At 47.5% G+C, this 18,784-nt stretch overlaps 1 protein-coding gene across 1 annotated transcript in view; it reads left to right on the top strand.

Annotated features, from left to right (window-relative positions):
* Positions 1 to 12,602: 12,602 nt before the first annotated feature.
* Positions 12,603 to 18,784, top strand: part of ASTL (astacin-like metallo-endopeptidase (M12 family)) — a 20,148-nt gene continuing 13,966 nt past the window's right edge. The window contains exons 1-6 of the mRNA XM_015406934.1: positions 12,603 to 12,771; positions 13,531 to 13,592; positions 14,758 to 14,848; positions 15,867 to 15,984; positions 16,511 to 16,692; positions 17,777 to 17,859. Of these exons, the coding sequence (XP_015262420.1) occupies positions 12,603 to 12,771; positions 13,531 to 13,592; positions 14,758 to 14,848; positions 15,867 to 15,984; positions 16,511 to 16,692; positions 17,777 to 17,859 (705 nt within the window). The remainder of the gene's footprint in view (positions 12,772 to 13,530; positions 13,593 to 14,757; positions 14,849 to 15,866; positions 15,985 to 16,510; positions 16,693 to 17,776; positions 17,860 to 18,784) is intronic.

The raw sequence follows: 18,784 nt of genomic DNA, 5'->3' as shown, positions 1-18,784 counted from the left end.
CTCCTGCCCAGTTCCTACTCCTTTCAATAAGGCTTGTGCAGGGGAACTTCCTGGTGGGTTGTGCCCAGAGTCATTCCCTCCCCCCATCGAGCAATATACAGTTTGTACATTCATGCGATTAGGAGAATTTTGTTATCAACTGACATTGATTTTTAATGTCTCTTGCACTTTATATTTATTATCACCTGTTGCAATAAAATAACCATTTTTATATTGAGGGTTGAGTCCTTGGGGTTATTTTTGGGTTCTGTCGTTTTATCTCTCGTTCATAGCCCGCTGGTCCCTCCCTTCTCAACTGTAGCTTGCTCTCTGAAGTGCTGGTCTCAGAGATGAGCCTTCTGTTCCTGGTGTAGAGGGGAGAAGTACAATTGTCCTGGGTTCAAAGGTCCTGTTCCCAAACCCTGCCAACAGTTCAGAGTGTGCTGGTTTATTTACATCCAGCTTCCTCTTTGTTGTGAAAATACCTCAACAACGTTGACCAGTGTTGGGGGCATCATAGAATCATAGAGTTGGAAGGTACCTCCAGGGTCATGTAGTCCAACCCCCTTCACAAATACCTCCTCCTCTACACCCACAGTGACTGCTGTTCCACGCCCAGAAGATAACAAAAAACCTTCAGGATCCCTGGCCAAACTGGCTTGGAGAAAAATTGCTTCCTGTCACCGAAGTGGCAATCAGCATTTCCCTGGGCATGTAAGAAAGGGCCACAAGAACTAAGCACTGAGGCAACCCTTCCTGCCCTCCCTCTGATGATCTGCCTAAATTCACACAAACAACATTGCTGTCAGATGGCCATGTAGCCTCTGTTTGAAAACCTCCAAAGAAAGAGAGCCCACCACCTCCTGAGGAAACCTGTTCCACTGAGGAACTGCTCTGTCAGGAAGTTCTTCCTAATGTCTGTGATCACACACACTAAATAATCCACTTTCAATCCACTTTTGAATTGGATTTTGCCATTTCATACAGTAAAAATCCAGCTAGAAAGTCATAGATTATTTAGTGTGTTTGAACGCAGCCAATGTTTAGCAGAAAGCTCTTCTGATTTAATTTCAACCCGCTGGTTCTGGCCTCAACCCATTCAATCAGCCTAAGTGCCATTTATAGAGCTTGGATGGATGTAAAAGGGCTGTTTCCCAAGAAGGCTGAATCATCATGTTATGGGTTATTAATCATTTTTATCCGATCCATCTAGTGGCTTGGGTGGAGGTTTTTAAGAGGAAAACTGAACTTCCTCTCTTATACATTTGCTGTGATGGCGGTGAAAAGGTTATCAAAGGAATATTTCTTTTCATTAATTTTTTTAAAAAAAACTAGTTTCAAGGCCCATGCATAGAAGGCTCCCAACATTTTTTCCTGGCAAGCTCTGTGCCTTTAACAGCTGCAAAGCAGGAAGACATTCAGCAGGTTAAGCCTTTACCGTTTTTCTCCTTCTGCACTGACAGTAGTTTCCCACCTTCCTGAAGTTCTACTTTCAAGTGAGTTTTTGCAGCTGTGGCTAGAAACCTCTTTGGAGAGCTAAGAGGATGTGTCCTTGTCCATTTATTTATTTATTAGGTGCCTTTCTCCCTTGTGAAACTCAAGGGACAATATAATAAAAACCACTATTTTAAAAGCACAATAAAAACAAGTATATAGCCCACAAAAAGTCACAGTTTAAAAACTCCAGCTAGGATTGCGACTAATAAAAGTGAAATCAAATGCAGTCCTGAATAACACTGCCTTCCGTTGCTTCCTGAAGACTGACAGTAAGGGGTCAGCTGCACCTCCCTGGGGAGACTGCTCCAGGATTGTGGGGCTGCCAGGGAAAAGGCCCAACAAACAAGCATCTTTAATTGGGGCGGTCAGGAGGGCATCTCCCTGCAATTTTCATTCCCAGCCCTTCAGATACCCTGGTCCCAAGCCGTTTATGGCTTTAAAGGTTAAAACCAAAACCTTGAATTGGGCTCAAAAGTGGATCAGATGCTACTGTTAATTGCTGTAGTTTTGGGAATATATGCTCCCGATAGCTGGCCCCGAACAGCAGTCTAGTCTCAGCATTCTGCACTAGCTGCAACTTCTGAACACTCTGTCAAGCAGCACTCCCATGCTGTGAATCTGGCTTTTCAAGGGGGGAGTATAACCCCCAACAAGACAGAGGAGATCTGAAGTCCCTGATTTGCCTTTCTGCTGACCCAGAGAACCTCTGTATTTTCTAGTTAAACAAGGTTTGGATCCAGTGGCACCTTTTAAGATGAACAAAGGCCCCGGTCACACGAGAGGTTTTGGGCCGGGAGAGGGACGGATCGGGGGTGCAGCAAACGGCCGCGATCCCACAGCAACATCTGGGAAGCGTGGCGCGCCCGTTCCCGATCCGGCCCTTCCACCCAAAACCCCGCATCAAAAATAAACCACCTACCTAGGTGGTTCTTCGGGAAAGGGCGCATCAAGGCCGGCCGTGGGATCGCCGGCGCGTCCTTCCGCTGGCGGATCCCCGGCTCCTGGCCGAACTGCGCATGCTCAGACATGCACAGTTCGGCAGCCTCCCCCTCCCGACTGTCGCTTCCTCCCCGGCATTTGATCGTGCCGGGGAGCAACGGCGCCGTGGCTCAGGGGATCCGTGGGATCCCGCCGCAGCATCTCTATTTTGGTGCAGCTTTTAAAAGCCGCACTTTGCCCGGTTTTTTTTCCTGCCATGTGGCAGGGACCAAAGTTTAATTCTGGGTACAAGCTTTGGTGTGCATGCACAATTCTTCAGATTCTGTCAGGATTAAGTTTTAGGTTGTAAAGCTTTGAGGGGAATAATTTTACTTAGGGGAAAACACTCTGACCTCTCTACCCCTGTTTCCCACCTGCTCTGGGAAACGTGTACCCTTTAGAGGGCTCCAAGAGGATCAGTCCAGGTTGGAAGCCCATTACCAAGACAACAGTCCTTTCAGAAAGAGAAGGATCAGGAAAGAAAACTTTTGTTGATCTTGTTTTTAAGTGTCTATTTACAGGCACAGTTGGAAAGTACGCAGTTTACGCTGCCAACTTAGCATTTAGCACTTTTCAGGTGTTCAAAGCTCTTCGCATAACATTCTCTCAGTCAGTAACTCTTATTGCTCAGTACGATTCGTCCTTATTCTTGCAGATGGGTGGATGGAGGCCGAGAGCATCTGGGCTAAAGCCACCGAGACTGGAGACAGATGAAAATGGTTTAAGGAAGCCTTGCTTTATGCCCATTTCTTTTTCCCTACTGTTGTCTCTGGACAAACAGGCTTTGGAAGCTATACAAAACTCCGCCAGCCCTGTTTGGCGGAGACAACAGTGGGGTGAGTGTGGTGGCGGAAAGTGCTGATAAGTCACAGCTGACTAATGGCGACCCTATAAGGGTTTCAAGGCAAGAGATGAACAGAGGCGGTTTGCTATTGCCTGCCTCTGCGTAGCAACCCTGGATGTCCTTGGCGGCTTCCCATCCAAGTACTAACCAGGGCTGGCCCTGCTTAGCTTCTGAGATCTAACCATATTAGTCTTACCTGGGCCATCAAGATTAGGGTGGGATGGGTGGGCCCACTATGAGCTGTGATTCCTTTTTCAAACCACTTCCACCTCTCTGATCAAGCAAGGATCTTTCTGTGGCCCGCTGAGAGTCCATGGCTGTGTTGAGACTGGCGTCAGGGAATCTTTTGCCCTTTGCCACTGCTTGGTCGAAATCAGGTTTGACCTAACTGTCAGCAGAATATGCCTCTTCAAGCTGACTGTGGCGGCCAGGGGAGAACAGACTGGGGCCAACTCTGCTGTCTTTACACTGACAGAGGCTCAAAAATGATGGTCACACAGTCACTGAACAGACCGCAAAAAGAAGAAAGAAACTGTGAGGTAACTGCGCTAGATAATATTTCAATAACAATTACAAAATTGTACAAAAATGTGTGCAGAAAATTATATAAATATACAAGACAATAGAAAATGATGTGTTGACGATGGTCTCCAGAATGCTCTATCGTTTCGATACTATTCTTCTTCCGAGAGTGAATGAAAACAGCGACTCTTGGTCTGTCTTTTGTATAATGCCTTATACAAGCACCTTGCCCCAGGAACATTCTGTCAGAGAAATTCTTGCAATTAAGTCATGATACATCGGTGAATATTATGGATTTTTGATACCTACTAGTTGAAAAGACAGACCAAGAGTCGCTGTTTTCATTCACTCTCGGAAGAAGAATAGTATCGAAATGATACAGCATTCCGGAGACCATCGTCAACACATCATTTTCTATTGTCTTGTATATTTATATAATTATCTGCACACATTTTTGTACAATTTTGTGATTATTATTGAAATATTATCTAGCGCAGTTACCTCACAGTTTCTTTCTTCTTTTTGCGGTCTTTACACTGACAGAGCCAGCTGAGGAAGCTGACAATGATCGATGCCTTCCCCTTCTGAGCCAGGGACCCCAGCAGACCTCTGGCGCCCGTCAATCAGACCATCTCTGGATGTTAGCTGGTTGCCATCCTTTCTGAGCAGGAGCCAAAGCCGGGGGTGTTTGGCAGGAGGAGTCAGCTGTGAGTGGCAGGTTGGGGGTCACTCTGCGGAGGGAGGAGGGATACGTTTGGTAATCTTTTCCTCTCCGGGTCAAACGGGGCCACACAAAGAGCTCAGTCTGCATCTGCCCTGCAGCCACCTGCCACTAGCTGACGATCCGCAGAGCCCGGCACTTAAGCTCTGCTGCTTCGGAAACCCATCCACATCCTGCCTGGCGTAGATGCACAGCTACACCTGCCGTCTCTGTGTCTGTCTCGGGTGTGATTAAGATCTTCCAGCTTCCCCCTTTGTCTTCTCTGGCAGCCTGAATTAACTCAGGCCCCTTAAGCACTTCCTGTGACCCAGCGCTGAGCTGGTTTGGATTGCTGCTTTTGTCAGATCCAGGCCTTGGAAGTGGCGCCACGCCTTCATTACCAAAGTGTGTGGCAGCCGGGCAGCCGCTTTCCTTTGGGCCTGGCTCCGGTGCCTTTTCCCGCAAGTGAGCTAGCGTGCGGAAATTGTTTGGGCAGAAAGATCTTCCTCTCCTGCTTAATTCAGGGTGACACCCCATGATCCAGACTGCTCTGCTCCAAGGGTTGCCGGGACCTTCCGGCCCCCGGTGGGGGGTAGGTTGCCAGCTCCAGGTTGGGAAACCTCTGGATATTTGGGGGTGGAGCCTGAAGAGGGTACAGTTTGGGGAGGGGCCTCATTGGGGTATAGTGCTATAGAGTCCACCTTCCAAACCCATTATCTCCAGGGGAATTGGAGTCTGGAGATGTGCTGTAATTCCAGGAGTTTCCCAGGCTCCACCACGAGGTTGGCATCCCTATCTGCTCCTGAATATGCCCTTGACTGGCCCTTAATCTAGGACAGTTGCCACCTTCTTCTACTGGCCCTGCTCCTGTGCCTATAGCAAGAGCCTGACGTGCAGAAATGACAAGGTTTTCCCCATCTCCCGATGTTTGCTTCACTGGTTTAACTTCTGCCTGTCAGGCTGCCATTTAGGGTTGCCAACTCTGGGCTGAAATATACCTGGAGATTTGGGGGTGAAGCCTGGGGGAGGGTGGAGTTTGGGGAAGGGAGGGACATCAAGCCCTATTTCCAAGCCGTATCGTCCACCCTCCAAAGCAGCCATTTTCTCTAGGGGGGCTGGACTCTTTCATCTGGAGATCAGTGATAATTCCGGGAGATCTCCAGGCCCGAACTGGAGGTTGGCAACCCTAGTGCCATTCAAAAGACCAGCCAGGGCCGGCCCCAGCTTATTTTGCACCTTAGGCGAGGATCCCTTATGGCGCCCCCCATGCCCCCCTGCGCTTCCCCTGGTCAGAGCCAGCGGGGGGCTTTGGCGGGGGGCAGGTGTAGTTTGGTGCCCCTCGTCAGGGCACCCAGAGAAGAGGCTGACTGGCAGGGCACTCACAAGCCGCCACTCCCCTGGCCCTGCTGCTGCTACTGCAACTGCCAGTCCCCGGTTGTGAGGAGGAGGAGAAGCACTCCGCTGGGAAGCCGAGGGGGCAGGCAGGGAGAAGTTAGCCAGCCAAAGAGGCGGCAGGCGGTGGCAGGGGTCACCCAGCCGCGGAAATGCAGGGCTTTTGGTGTGGGTGGGTGGGTGCAGTTTGGCGCCCCTAGGGGCCGGCACTCTCTAGGCGAATGCCTAGTTCGCCTAGTGAGCGAGCCGGCCCTGAGACCAGCAAAGGGGCGATAAAAAGGCCATCTCTTGCGATTTGTCACCCTCACCATGGTTTCCCCTCCGCTGGTGTTCCGTCTCTAAAAAGCCGCTGAAGTCCCTCTGCGCGCATCAGCCACCCACACGCACAGCTAGAAATTTTCCATACGTGCTAAATTTACTCAGCCACTTCGTTTCAGCCCACTCAGGCAAATCAAAGCTTTCGTGCCGAGAACAGAATCCCAGACACAGCCGCTCACTCGCTTGGGGGGCGCCGACACAGTCCCTAAACTTAGTCACACTCAGATGTTCTCTCCCACTGGCCTGCTTACGCACGCAGAGACACAGCAGAAATGTGCCTTCATGCTCTCACGGGGTCTCAGCCCAACTGTTGTAATTCTGGTTTATATATTTCAAGTATTTCGAGCATGCGGCATACATCATTCCTGATCTTGTAAACTGAGTCCGCATTATTCTCCACCTACGACTGATGGCGGGGAGCGGATTAATGGCTGGGGTGAGATTAGACCTATTCCAGTTCATACTGCTATCCCCTATCTAAGTAAAGGCCCAGCTGTTTGTTCCTAAGAGACAGTGGCTCTCCAAGTCCACACTGACTCTCCCAAGAAAAGTTGCAAAAGGAGTACCCTCTTCCCTGGAAACAACAAGGCGCTGAGCTCAATCCTTCCACAGGGGTAGCAGAGCCCTTTCCTGCAGGCTGGGAGACAACTTCTGTGTTTGACATTCCTTGTTAGGGCACCATCTGGAAAAAGGTGCAGGCACTTTGTCCTTTAGCCGGAGTGGTTAAGGCACATGGATTAACATCTCCTACTACAGGGTTTGGTGTGTGTGGAACCCTGGGGGATCCTGGCTTGACAGAAGCCTCTGTGTAAGAGAGGTTTGGAGTGGTGGTTAGTGGGGAAACTGGCGTCATTTGCTGTACATTTCTGACTGTCAAGATGAACAGCCACATAATTTTGTGCTGTAGTATAAACCAGTTGTGCTATACCAGTCATCCAGAAATGTGTGGACAAACCGATCCAGTTGTAAATAGGAATATTGTAGCACAAAAATAGTGCCATATCCAGGGGTCATTTCCTGCAGGAGTGCACAGGAGCGGTGCTCTGGCAGTAAAGAGCCCAGGGGTGGGCACATGCAACAAGCCACACCCCCTGCTCCCAGCAGCCCTCAGTCAGGGCAAGAAGCAGCCAGGTAAGTTGCAGAGGGCCCCCCATCCAAAACAGTCCAGTGGCACCTTTAAGGCCAAGTTTTATTCAGGTACAAGCTCTCCCTCCTCTGCGAGGGCAGATCTGCATGTCCTCCCCCCAATAGCTAGGAATCCAAAACAGTCCAGTGGAGCCTGAGCGGTGGGTGTTGCCTTCTGACACACTTCTGGTGATGTCAGGGAGGGTGTCATATGCAAATAAGTTAGGCTAATGAGTTATACTAATGAGCTCCTGCACCTCTTTTTCTACAAAATGACCCCTGGCCATATCCAACAATGAGTGTGGGTGCAGTCCCAGATTGTCTTATAGCCTCAGCTTGCTTCTTCCCAACCTCCTGGAACGCATGGTCTTGGAAAGTGTCATCAAGTCACAGCTGACTTATGGCAACCCCATTCGGTGTTCAAGGCAAGAGATGCTCAGAGGTGGTTTGCCATTGCCTATTTCTGCATCACAGTCCTGGTATTCCTTGGTGGTCTTCCACCCAAACACTACCCAGGGCCGACCCTGCTTAGCAGCCGTGATAGGACAAGATCAGGCTAATCTGAGCTATCCAGGTTCCTGGAACTCATACATGGGATTATATTAGGGTACAGGTTCATTTATAGCAAAGGAAATAGATTCTGTGTAGGATGTGTCAGTGCAGCTTACTTGACAGTTCCCTTCGTTATTGCCCTTTAAACATGATAGGACATACTATATGTAGATAATAATAACAACAACTACAACTCACTACAGTAAAATTGCTGAAACTGACTATAAATAATATCATACATGAACACACATGAAGCCAGAAATTAATGGGAACACAAACCAGACAAGGTCACAGAGAATGATGAAACAAAGATTATTTGGGACTTCCAATTGCAAACAGATAAACACCTGGAGCATAACACCCCTGATATCACAACTGTAGGGGGAAAAATGAGAAACACGGTTTGGATCATTGACATTGCAATCCCATGGAACAGCAGAATAGAAGAGAAAGAACAGGAGAAGATCACAAAATACCAAGATCTATTAATAGAGTTAGAGCGCCTTTGGGAGAAGAAGGTGACCATCTTGCCAGTTGTCATTGGAGCCCGTGGAGCAGTGCCTAGAAGTCTCAAGAGACACCTGGACATTCTGGGTATTGAACAAATAATACCAGCTCAGCTCCAGAAAACAGTGTTGCTTGGAACAGCAAGAATCCTGCAAAGATACACCTGCAATTCCCAAGAACGTGGCTAGATCTTGAATTGCAGAACACCATCTACCAGTCAAACATTTGACTGTAACTATATTATTATTATTATTATTATTATTATTATTATTATTATTATTATTATTATTATTATTATTATTATTATTATTATTATTATTATTATTATTGTTGTTGTTGTTGTTGTTGTTGTTGTTATTGATGATGATGATGATGATGATGATGTATTTCTTAAATTCTCCACATGCATTATATCTCAACAACTATGTCACAACTCCTCAACAACTAAGTAAGGGAAGCAGCATTGTTGTCATGCTGAAGAGCATAAAAATGTCCTTGCTGAGTCAGGACAAGGTGCACAACATTCCTTGACCACAAAGGAGACAGTTGTTTGGCCCCAATTGTTTGGCCCTTGTATCTGGTGTTCAGAGGTACACTGCCTCTGTACATGGAGGTTCCATGTAGGCTAGATAACAAATTCCTGCTTTTCCCAGATGCAGACCAGGCAACCAGCACCCTCACACTGTGCAGAAGGAAGCCCTTACACAGTGCATAGTAGTGTGTGGCCACTTTATTTGAGGCCCTCCTGTTTTGCTTTGAACAGCAAGTTATCCAACAAGCAGAAATTAAACAAGTAAAGCTTTCCCCATCACTTTCTTGTCATTGAGTTCTCATTGAGTTCAGCATCCTGTTTCCAGCAGTGGCCATCAAATGCCCCTAGAAGCTCAAAAGCTGGCCATGAAGCCCACATCTTTCTCTTGTTGTCTTCACCTTCCCATATTTAGAATTATACTGCTTCTAAACATGGAAGCTCTGTTTTGCTACAGTGGCTAGTAGCCAATGACAAATCTCTTATCTGTATATCTATTTAATCCCCTTTGTGAAAGCTTTCTTTAGAGATAGACAAGTGGATGCTTGTGCATGGAGCATTCTTCTGCCCACTTTAAGAATTCACCACACCACCGGACTGCTTTCTACAATTTTTGTTGATGTGGAATCTGACTGCCCCCTTGTGGCCACACACTATTTTCCCTTCTTTTAGGGTTGAAGAAATCTTCTGCATGGTGAGCCAAATTTCTACCAAGACATATCTTTGGATTCAAGGCAATCTTCATATAAATCTCTCTTTGTTACTTGGAATGTGCACAGGAATCATTATTAATACATATGTCCCAGGCCAGTTCTCTTGCATTAAAAACAGGTTCTGCTGCTAAGTCCCTTATAAATGTTGTGTCAGGATGCAAAAGACACTTTCATGCAAGAAGTTTTGCCAACAGACCTGAAAACAGTGGCCTGGCCTGCTCTTGTGTCTTTGTTAGAAGCATGGTGGACATACATCAGCATCCAGTAAATGATCAGATCCTCATCCCTGCCCACCAGGTTGTTGCTAGACACAGCCGTGATGGCTGTCTGATGAGATGGCAATCCCAACTGGAAACATTTCTTGTATCACTAGGGTTACCATCCTCCAGGTGGTGGCTGGAGATCCCCCACTGTTCTAACTGATCTAACGGAAAGAGATCAGTTCACCTGGAGAAAATGGTCACTTTGGAAGTTGCACTCTATGGCATTATGTCCTAAACCCCGCTTTCCACAAGCTCCACCCCCAAAATCTCCAGGTATTTCCCAACCTGGAGCTGGCAACCTTATCCCTGCACAAGTTGAGGTTGTCCCCACTTAAGGAGGTATGCAAGGTTCTCTTTGCCCCTGAATGGCAAGCTGTCTTGCCCATACTCTTTCCAAAGGTGCAATAGTCTTTGCACCTTCTAACCACAGGCAGAACGGCGCAGGCACTCCCTAAGTATCCTTATCCTGTCTAATCTCCCAAGAGAATTTTAATTTCAACAGCAATTGGTGCAAGGACTCCCCTTGTGTTTTAGCATCAGGGCAGTGCTGGGCACAATGCAGAATGCATCAGGGCAGTGCTGGGCACAATGCAGAACTGCCGAGTGGTGCTTGTCCCTTTTTTCTTTCCTGGCCCTGCTCCCAAGCCTCAGGGCATGAGAGATTCATTGCCAGAGGATGTAGCAATGGTCCCTAGCCGTAAATGGCTTTTTAAAGGGATTAGACATGTCCAAGGCTGTTACTGGTTAGCTGAACAGGACTTCCACATTCGGAGGCAGGAGTGGTTACCTCTGGAATGCCAAGGGCAAACAACACACAAAGCCATCACACTAATTCCCTGTCTGCAACCTACCCTAAAGCATCAGGCCAGCCTCCCTCGAAAATACTGGACTAGTTAGAGAGGCCTGTTTCACACAAAGGGTTAAACTGTATCCCTAATGAAAAGGCCTCTTCCAGGTGTGCCTGCACTGGCCCTTAATGCTATATAAAGGTCCACAGAGGCCTCCATTTGTTTTAAGCTGTCCATAACATCAGCATTGTAATTTTCGTCTCCATTAATAGCCAGGAGAAGAACCGTTTTGTTCTCTTTTGGTAGAGGTCTCTTGGGAGCTGTTGTTTTGGCCATGGGAGTGCCCTTTGGCTACTGGCTTGTATTTTGGGGGGTTTTCTGGCTTTGGCCAGGTAAAGGACTTTTCTCTCTGGCCCTGTTGTGGGGGTGTCTGTAGGTGATGTTTTCTAGTCACAGGAAAGAGTTGGCTGCCCTCAAGGCTGGCCCTACTGTGTGGCACATTTTGGGTACCATTAAAGGATGGTAAACTCGGCTTTGAAACGTGAGAGGGTTCTGTCTGGATTTGAGCCTGGCAGAGGAGGCTTCCTTGACTATGGTTGCCATCTCCAGGTTGGGGAATTTCTGAAGAGTGGGGTTTGGGGAGGGGAGGGACCTCTGTGAGGTATAAAGCCACAGAGTCCACTCTCTAAATTAGCCACTTTCTCTGGGGAATCTCATCTCTGTGGTCTGGAGATCAGGTGTAATTCTGGGGGATCTCCGTGCCTCATCTGGAGCCCTTGATAGTTAATCCTGTAGTAGCTGTTATGAAGTGTCTCAAGCAAGCTGCTGTTGTGTGGTTTTCCTGCTTTGGCCTCCATGAGCATGAATGCTTGCCTGTCTCCCCAAACAGTCTGTTTGGCAAGGCTCCCCTCACACTCCCCCCCCCCCCGCCACCTGACTGTAATCCCATTGTTGGGATCACTGAAATGATGTACTTTGATTTTTTTCTTAAAAGTAAAAGAAGTAATTTGTGGCATTGCTAACATTTCCTTGTCTAATTGGATGAGAGTTATTTTATGCAAGCACCCGGCTTTGTGGTGAAATCTCATATTTATTATAAAGGAAACTGGCACTGCTGGTGTACAGCATTAGAAGAATGAAAGAAACAGACTTTTCCTGTATAATATTTTCCTCCATTTGTTTCTGTTGTAGCAGTGGATGTGCTTTTTTGGGGGGAGGGGGGCACGACTCTAATTTGAAATAACCTGTGTTGGGGGGGGGGAGTAAATAGCACATTGAAGGTCTCAATTCTACCTCCAAATGTTGGTTCACACTTCCCTCCCAGCTCTACTACGTTAAAAATCCTGCTATATTTTATTTTGGGCCAGTGACCACTTTAGCTGTCCTGAAAGTTTGGGGATGTTTGTCTTCCACGGAGGCAGCTCACTGAAGGGACTTGTGAGAGAAGCTGAAGTCCTGTCCACAATAAAAAAATAGAGCTAGCTTTTCTTTTGTTAATGTCATTTATACCTTACTTTTCTCCCCAATGGGGAACCAAGGTGGCTTACATCATTCTCTTCTCCTCTATTTTATCCTCACAACAGTCCTGTGAGGTAGGCTAGCCTGAGAGTCACCTAAGAACTAGAATCCCTTCTTCAAACTGTGGTCATGAGCTAGAGAGTGACAGTGTTCAGAAAAAGAGGAGTGTAGCTGTGTGAGTTGGTGTGGTGTGTTAGTTAACCCTTGGGAGACCCAGGTTCAGATCTGCGCAAAGCCCACTAAATGATCTTGGGGGGCCTGCCACACCCTCATTCTTGCCTACTTCAGAGAGTGACAGTGAGGATAAAATGTAGAGGAAGTTTGTATGTCTGCCTGAGCTCCTTGGCGGGTGGGTGGAGATGTTCCTTGGGATAGCCATGGACATGTGGGAGTTTGCAGTTGGGCTGAAGCTGCTACCCCCAAAATTGCTTTTCTCAGCCCTGCTTGTGAATGGCCATGAAGATGCATTCCAAGAGGAGGACAACCAGGAAAACAATTTGCCAGAGGCCAGTAGTTCCCAAGATGACATTCTTGACATTAACCAAGGTAAGTAATTGCCCCCAGCTAGAGTCTATGTCCTGGATATGTACGGCAATTGCGCGCAGATTTTAAGCAACTCTATAAAATAGTAACCGCTTCACAGCTTAGTCTGGTTCTACTCTGCTGCCCACTGGAAGAGTAATGAAGGGCGTTAAACCCTCAGCCAGGCCTGGCAACCTTAGCAAGCAACTGGTTCCTGACATCTCACTAAGGTTTACCAACACGCCTTTGAGTATGTTTAAAATCCCAGGGGCTGGGGGGAAAGACAGAGACCCTGGGAAGCTGGAAGCCTCATTGGCCTCTGTGTGTCTCCCCCCCACACACACACCATTCCTCCACATAAATCAAAGGGTCTAAAAAGAAACTGGAGAAGTTATTAAAGTCCTGGAACATCTGGGGTGCTTTTTTGTCAAACTCCAAACAATCATTCCTCTATACTTGGTGTCAGTTTTCTCTGAAGGCATGAAAACTAGTCAAGTATTAAGTAGCTATTTGATGCCCTGTTGATGCTGTTTGGTGTCTGGCACGCAGTGGTAGCTGGCGGTGGCGAAGCCTGCTCAGATGCTGTCCACACGTCTTAGGGCTTCAACACTGGTGTCAATGCTGCATTCAGGATTTCGGCACCAAAACTGCATGAGCCAAAATTAATGTTTGCAGACAGCAAATTCAGTTCTCAACCCCAGTGACATGAGCATGTGGCAGTTGAATCTATGAACTTGCATTGTGGTAAGCATCAAATGATGACCTCCATTTCTCTCTTTCCAGCGCTGATCCCTCTGGAGGCACCAGAAAGCAGCTTCCTGATTGAAGGGGACATCATCAAGGCAGTGAGTAAAAACTGAATTGCGGAGGGGCGTTTCTTGTGGCTGGCTGATGTTGTTTGGTACCCTAAAGTGGATCTTGATTCTGCTGCACATGAAGGGGGTGGGCAGGAGCTTTGCTGACCTCAGCCTCTTGTCAACACATTTCATACAACTGATTGCCAGAAAGGGAAGGGGGTGGGCGAGGCAGAAATGAATGAGTGCAATGTAAGACCTTTGGGAGTAAGGTCTGGGGCAGGAGAGGGATGATGCCTTCGCTCTTGTGCCTGACTGCAGTTCCTTTCCCCAGCTCTGTACATGCAAATGACCAAAGGAGGGAACCAGGGAGTGGGGGGGGGGCTACATCTGCCTCTTGGACTCTGTTGACCCAAGCAGCTCTATCCTGGTAGGGGGGATATTTTGGGATTTTCTGTTGGGGAGAGGATACACAAGGATTTCCTGATTGGGATTTTCTGATTGGCCTGGAGTTCCTGGACTTCTAGTGCCTGTAGTTGCCTGTTGGGTTGCTCTATCCTTGCACTTAAAATTTAATGCTTATTTACTCCAGTTGAGTACTCAAAAGTGCTGCCCATGTAGGGTTGCCAGCTCCCAGGTCGGGCCTGGAGATCTCCCACTTTTACAACTGATTTCCATCTGGCAGAGATCAGCTCCCCTGGAGAAAATGGCTCCTTTAAAGAGTGGACTTTATGGCATTGTACCATGCTGAGGCCCCTCCCCTCCCCAAACCCCGCCCTCTCCTGGATCCATCCCCAAAGTCTCCAGGTATTTTCCAATCCAGACCTGGCAACCCTATGCCCATGGAAAGCATTGCCCAGGGGTCTGAAGTGACCACTGGAGGTGTAGAAGATCAGGAGGCAATGAGGAAGACGTGTGTGTGTGTGTAAGGGGGGGATGGGCCTGGCTCAATTTGAGTGATTCCTCCAAAAAACTTTAAGGGGGACAGCTTGGCTGGGAGGAAGTAAAGCTTGGCTGACCCGAACTTGTTCTTTATCAGCCAGACCAAGTCATCTTGGTTAGCACCATCATGGCCTGAGTAGTGGGGTTTTTCCAATCTCTACTTGGGGAAACCAGTACACTGGATTTCTTACACTCCAGAAACATTCTTGCAGAAATCCCTTGAATGTTGTGGATGGTGGAACTCAAACTGATGTCTGTTCTCTTGCTCCTCTAGCGTCCGTTCCGGCTATTTTCATCTGCCAACCCAAGATGGCCAAAGAAGGGTGGGATTGTCCAGATTCCTTATGTTATCTCTCACAAATATGGTGAGGAACAGTCTCTTGAAAGTTCTCTTTAGGAATGTGGGGCAGTGGGGGGGGGGTAAAGGAAGACATGCTGTGACAAACAGCAAGTAGGGTTCTGCTTCTACTTTCTGGGTTGAACCAGAATCTAAACGAAGGGGTACTGGAGGAAGACTCGCCAATTCCTGTGCATCCAGAGTGGTGTGTGTGTGTGTTGCCAACATGTTTCACCTTATGTAAATAAATGAAAGCATCACAAAATGCAAGTGCTGAACCTACAGACTTGCTTTTCATGAATTGCTTTCCCCATCCGCCATGGCTAGGTTCCACTCCCTGCCTTCAGGCATTGGTGATGACATTTAGAAGCTGGAGGGAGTAATTGCATAGAGCTGGGTAGAGGCACCATAAGAGTTGGTGCAAGTCTGACTCACAACAGCTGCACTCCTGTGCCTGTTTACCAGGCTGCAAGCCCCACTGAACACTGTGGGGGTTTAACTTCAGAATAAACACACACGGGATTACAATGTATGATGGGTAAACTCTGTACAGGATCAGTGCTTCGATGCAATAGGGTAGGAAGAGAAGAAGATAAATTCCTAGGGATTATCATGTTTCTTTAAAGGGGGAGTCAAGCTTCTAGCTCTGGTAAACTAGAGGACTTGGCAAACAAGTATAGCCATCAAGAATGAGCTCTTTGCTCCACATGAGTCTCTCTCCTACCAGTTCTGGGATCACGCCTGACATCTGGTCACAAATCTATTTCTGTTGCACAATGACAAGTTTGTATTAAACTGGCAGCCTGTCATTAGAATGTGGCATTGATTCCTTAGATCTTACAGTGGAGGGTCACAGAGATGTGCTACCCGTGGATGTAATGATGTATGTAAAGACAGCGCTACAGGCCTACATAGAATGTGTTGGGTCTGGCAAATAAAGGAGAAAACGAGTAGCAAATCCAGCTTACTGATTATCTTTTGGGAAAATGGATACAGCCAGGACTGCAGCTCCATTGCTGCTAACCTTGTTTTGGTTACCTCTTCAGATAAACCCAGTGCAAGGATAATCCAGGAAGCCTTCGAAGACTTTGCCAAGTTCACCTGCATCAATTTCATCCCGTATTCCTATCAGAGGGACTTCATCTCCATCGTTCCTCTCTCTGGGTTAGTAGTGACCAGGGGAGAGAATGAGGCTCACTTTTGAGGTGTAGGGGGGGGAGGAGTGCCTACAGAGACAGCTGGGGGGGGTATTTGGATAGATTCATCCCCTGTAGTCTTTGGGATCATACACACACACACACACACACACTTGATCCTGCAGGGCTCTTTCTGCAGCATTGTGCCGCCACTAGAGGGCTTAGTCATGCAGAGGGGCTATGCAACATTGGAGCCAAAGCAGACTGCCACCCCAATAGCAAATTCCAATGGCTACCAATTGCTACTTGGCATCCAATGACTCCTCAATGGTGGCTGGCTTCTGGAAATTTACAGCTGACTTGCAGTAGCATTTACAAGAGCATTGCATTAGCTTCACTTCTCCGTTGAACCAACTGAAATGTTCACAGAAATGGAAACAGACTACATTAAGGCTCCCTACAATTTGGTCAGAGGGCTGGATGGTCATTTCATAGCAATGCAACTTCTGCCTTTCCCGGTCTCTCCCTTAGCCTCTCTGTGCCTCTCTCCCCAGCTGCTTCTCCAATGTTGGCCGCATTGGTGGGATGCAGGTGGTGTCGTTGGCTCCTGCTTGCCTCAGGAGGGGGAAGGGAGTGGCTCTGCATGAGTTCATGCACATCTTGGGCTTCTGGCATGAGCACTCTAGAGCAGACAGAGACAAGTATATCAGCATCTCCTGGAATGATATCTTGACAGGCAAGTACTGCTTCAGTTCTTCCACTGCGCAAGGGACATTGTTTCATTGGAATAAGGCTGAGAACTTGGGTGGCAGAACTTGAGCTTGTCTCTTGGAAGAAGCAGTTCTCAGAGTGGAATCATATGATGGGGATGTGATTTCCATGGTCTAGACATGCTTTCTTTGCTGTTGATCCCCTATCAGATTTGATAAAACACCTGTTTGAAACAATTCAACTGTAGGACATCTTTACGTGCTACAAATGTATATGGTCCTCCATATACATAACTGGCTTCTGATACAGTACTGGCAATTATAATGCAAGGATGCAAAAAACAGTCCTCTCTTCAAAACTATATTTCCCAGGGGAGAAAAGACTGAAGCTGTTAGTGTAAATAAAGTAAAGGTTCCCTTGCTCGAAAGCCAGTCGAGTCCGACTCTAGGGTTGCGGTGCTCATCTCCGTTTCAAAGCCGAAGACATTTCCGTGGTCATGTGGCTGGCATGACTAAACACCAAGGTGCACGGAACGCTGTTACCTTCCCACCAAAGTGGTACCTATTTATCTACTTGCAATTTCTTGCTTTCGAACTGCTAGGTTGGCAGGAGCTGGAACTAGAGACAGGAGCTCACTCCGTCATGTGGCAACTCAGGTCTCGAACTGCTGAACTACCAACCTTCCACAGCCTGCAGTTCAGCGTCTTAACCACTTGAGCCACCACAGCTAAATACATTAGTGCAAATGTATTGGTGAACCACTTTTAATAATGTGAAGCACCAAATGGAAGAGATTTTTGCTTTGAGTCAGGCTGTCGTTTGTGTGCACGTTTGCATGGTCTGTAGGCTCCCCTCTGTTCACATGCACAGGCTTAAAGGTGTCTACCTCCTCTCTCTCCTTGGCACCCGTAACCCTCCATTGTAGGGGAACAGCTCCCCAAGATGCCTCTTAGTTGAGGCAAAAGGCTATTTGGGTGCTGCTCTGTCCTAGTACAGGGCTGCTGTTCAGAGCAAAGCCCCAGCTTGGAGACCAACTGGAACTCCATTAATTATTGCCACGTTAGGGCCATGAAGATCACATCACTGTACATAATTTCCTTGTCTTCCAGGCTTTGAAATCAACTTCATGAAGTCTTGGAACACCAACATGCTAGTAGACTATGACTACTCATCTGTCATGCATTATGGCAGGTAAGGAAGCCTGTATAAGACCAGAGTAGTAAAGTGGTTAGAGTGCTGGGCGGGAGCTGGGAGACCGGGGTTCAAGACCCCCTAAAGCCATAAGCCTTCCTTGGTGATTTTAGCCCAGCCCTCTGCTGGCTGCCAGCCTAATTTACCCCACAAGGTATGGGGGGGGGAGGTATTTGTGAATTTCCTGAAATGTGCAGGCGGTTGGACTAGATAATCTTGGAGATCCCTTCTGACTCTGTGATCCTAAGGTTGTGAGGATAAAATGGGGAAAGGAGGAAAAAATATATGAGCTCCTTGGAAGAACGATGGGATCAAAATGTTTTATATAAGCCCCCAAACTCTATAAAACTTTACCTAAACTTTTTTTTTGATGGAGGGGGTTGTGGAAAGTTTCCATCCACCCAGCCAGTGTTCCCTCTAAGCTGAGTTAGTATGAGCCAGCTCACAGCTTTTTAGCCTCCAGCTCACATATTTTAGTCTCAGCTCAGGAAGGATGGCTCCAAAGCAAACTAATTTATGCAGTATCCAAATCGCTTACTCACAACTTTAATGCCAGTAGCTCACACACTAGAATTTTTGCTCACAAGACTCCATAGTTTAGAGGGAACATTGCACCCAGCTACTAAAAAAAAGTTTCTGTATTGTTGAAGAGACATTCCATGTTAACGGAGATGTTGCTCTTGCAAGGGCAGAGTTCTCTTGTGTCTCAAGCCCTAGCACTGGACTATACTGTCCCCACTCACCTGAAGAGGTCTCCACCTTAAAACATACATGCACATGGCCTCCAAGTCATGGAAAATGCATGCCACTCAGTCTGCCCTTCAAAGTTACATGAGCTCTCTTAAGACAACTGCAAGGGAGCTGCTGGTAATCGGGACCTATGCAGGATAGCTTAACTACAGGAGAGTCATCAGGACATGGAGAAT

The sequence above is a fragment of the Gekko japonicus genome, unplaced genomic scaffold, assembly GCF_001447785.1.
Source record: "Gekko japonicus isolate JY-2015 unplaced genomic scaffold, Gekko_japonicus_V1.1 scaffold1373, whole genome shotgun sequence".
Classification (NCBI taxonomy): domain Eukaryota; kingdom Metazoa; phylum Chordata; class Lepidosauria; order Squamata; family Gekkonidae; genus Gekko; species Gekko japonicus.
The sequence above is the reverse complement of the archived record's forward strand: the minus strand, read 5'-3'. Positions and strand labels throughout refer to the sequence as shown.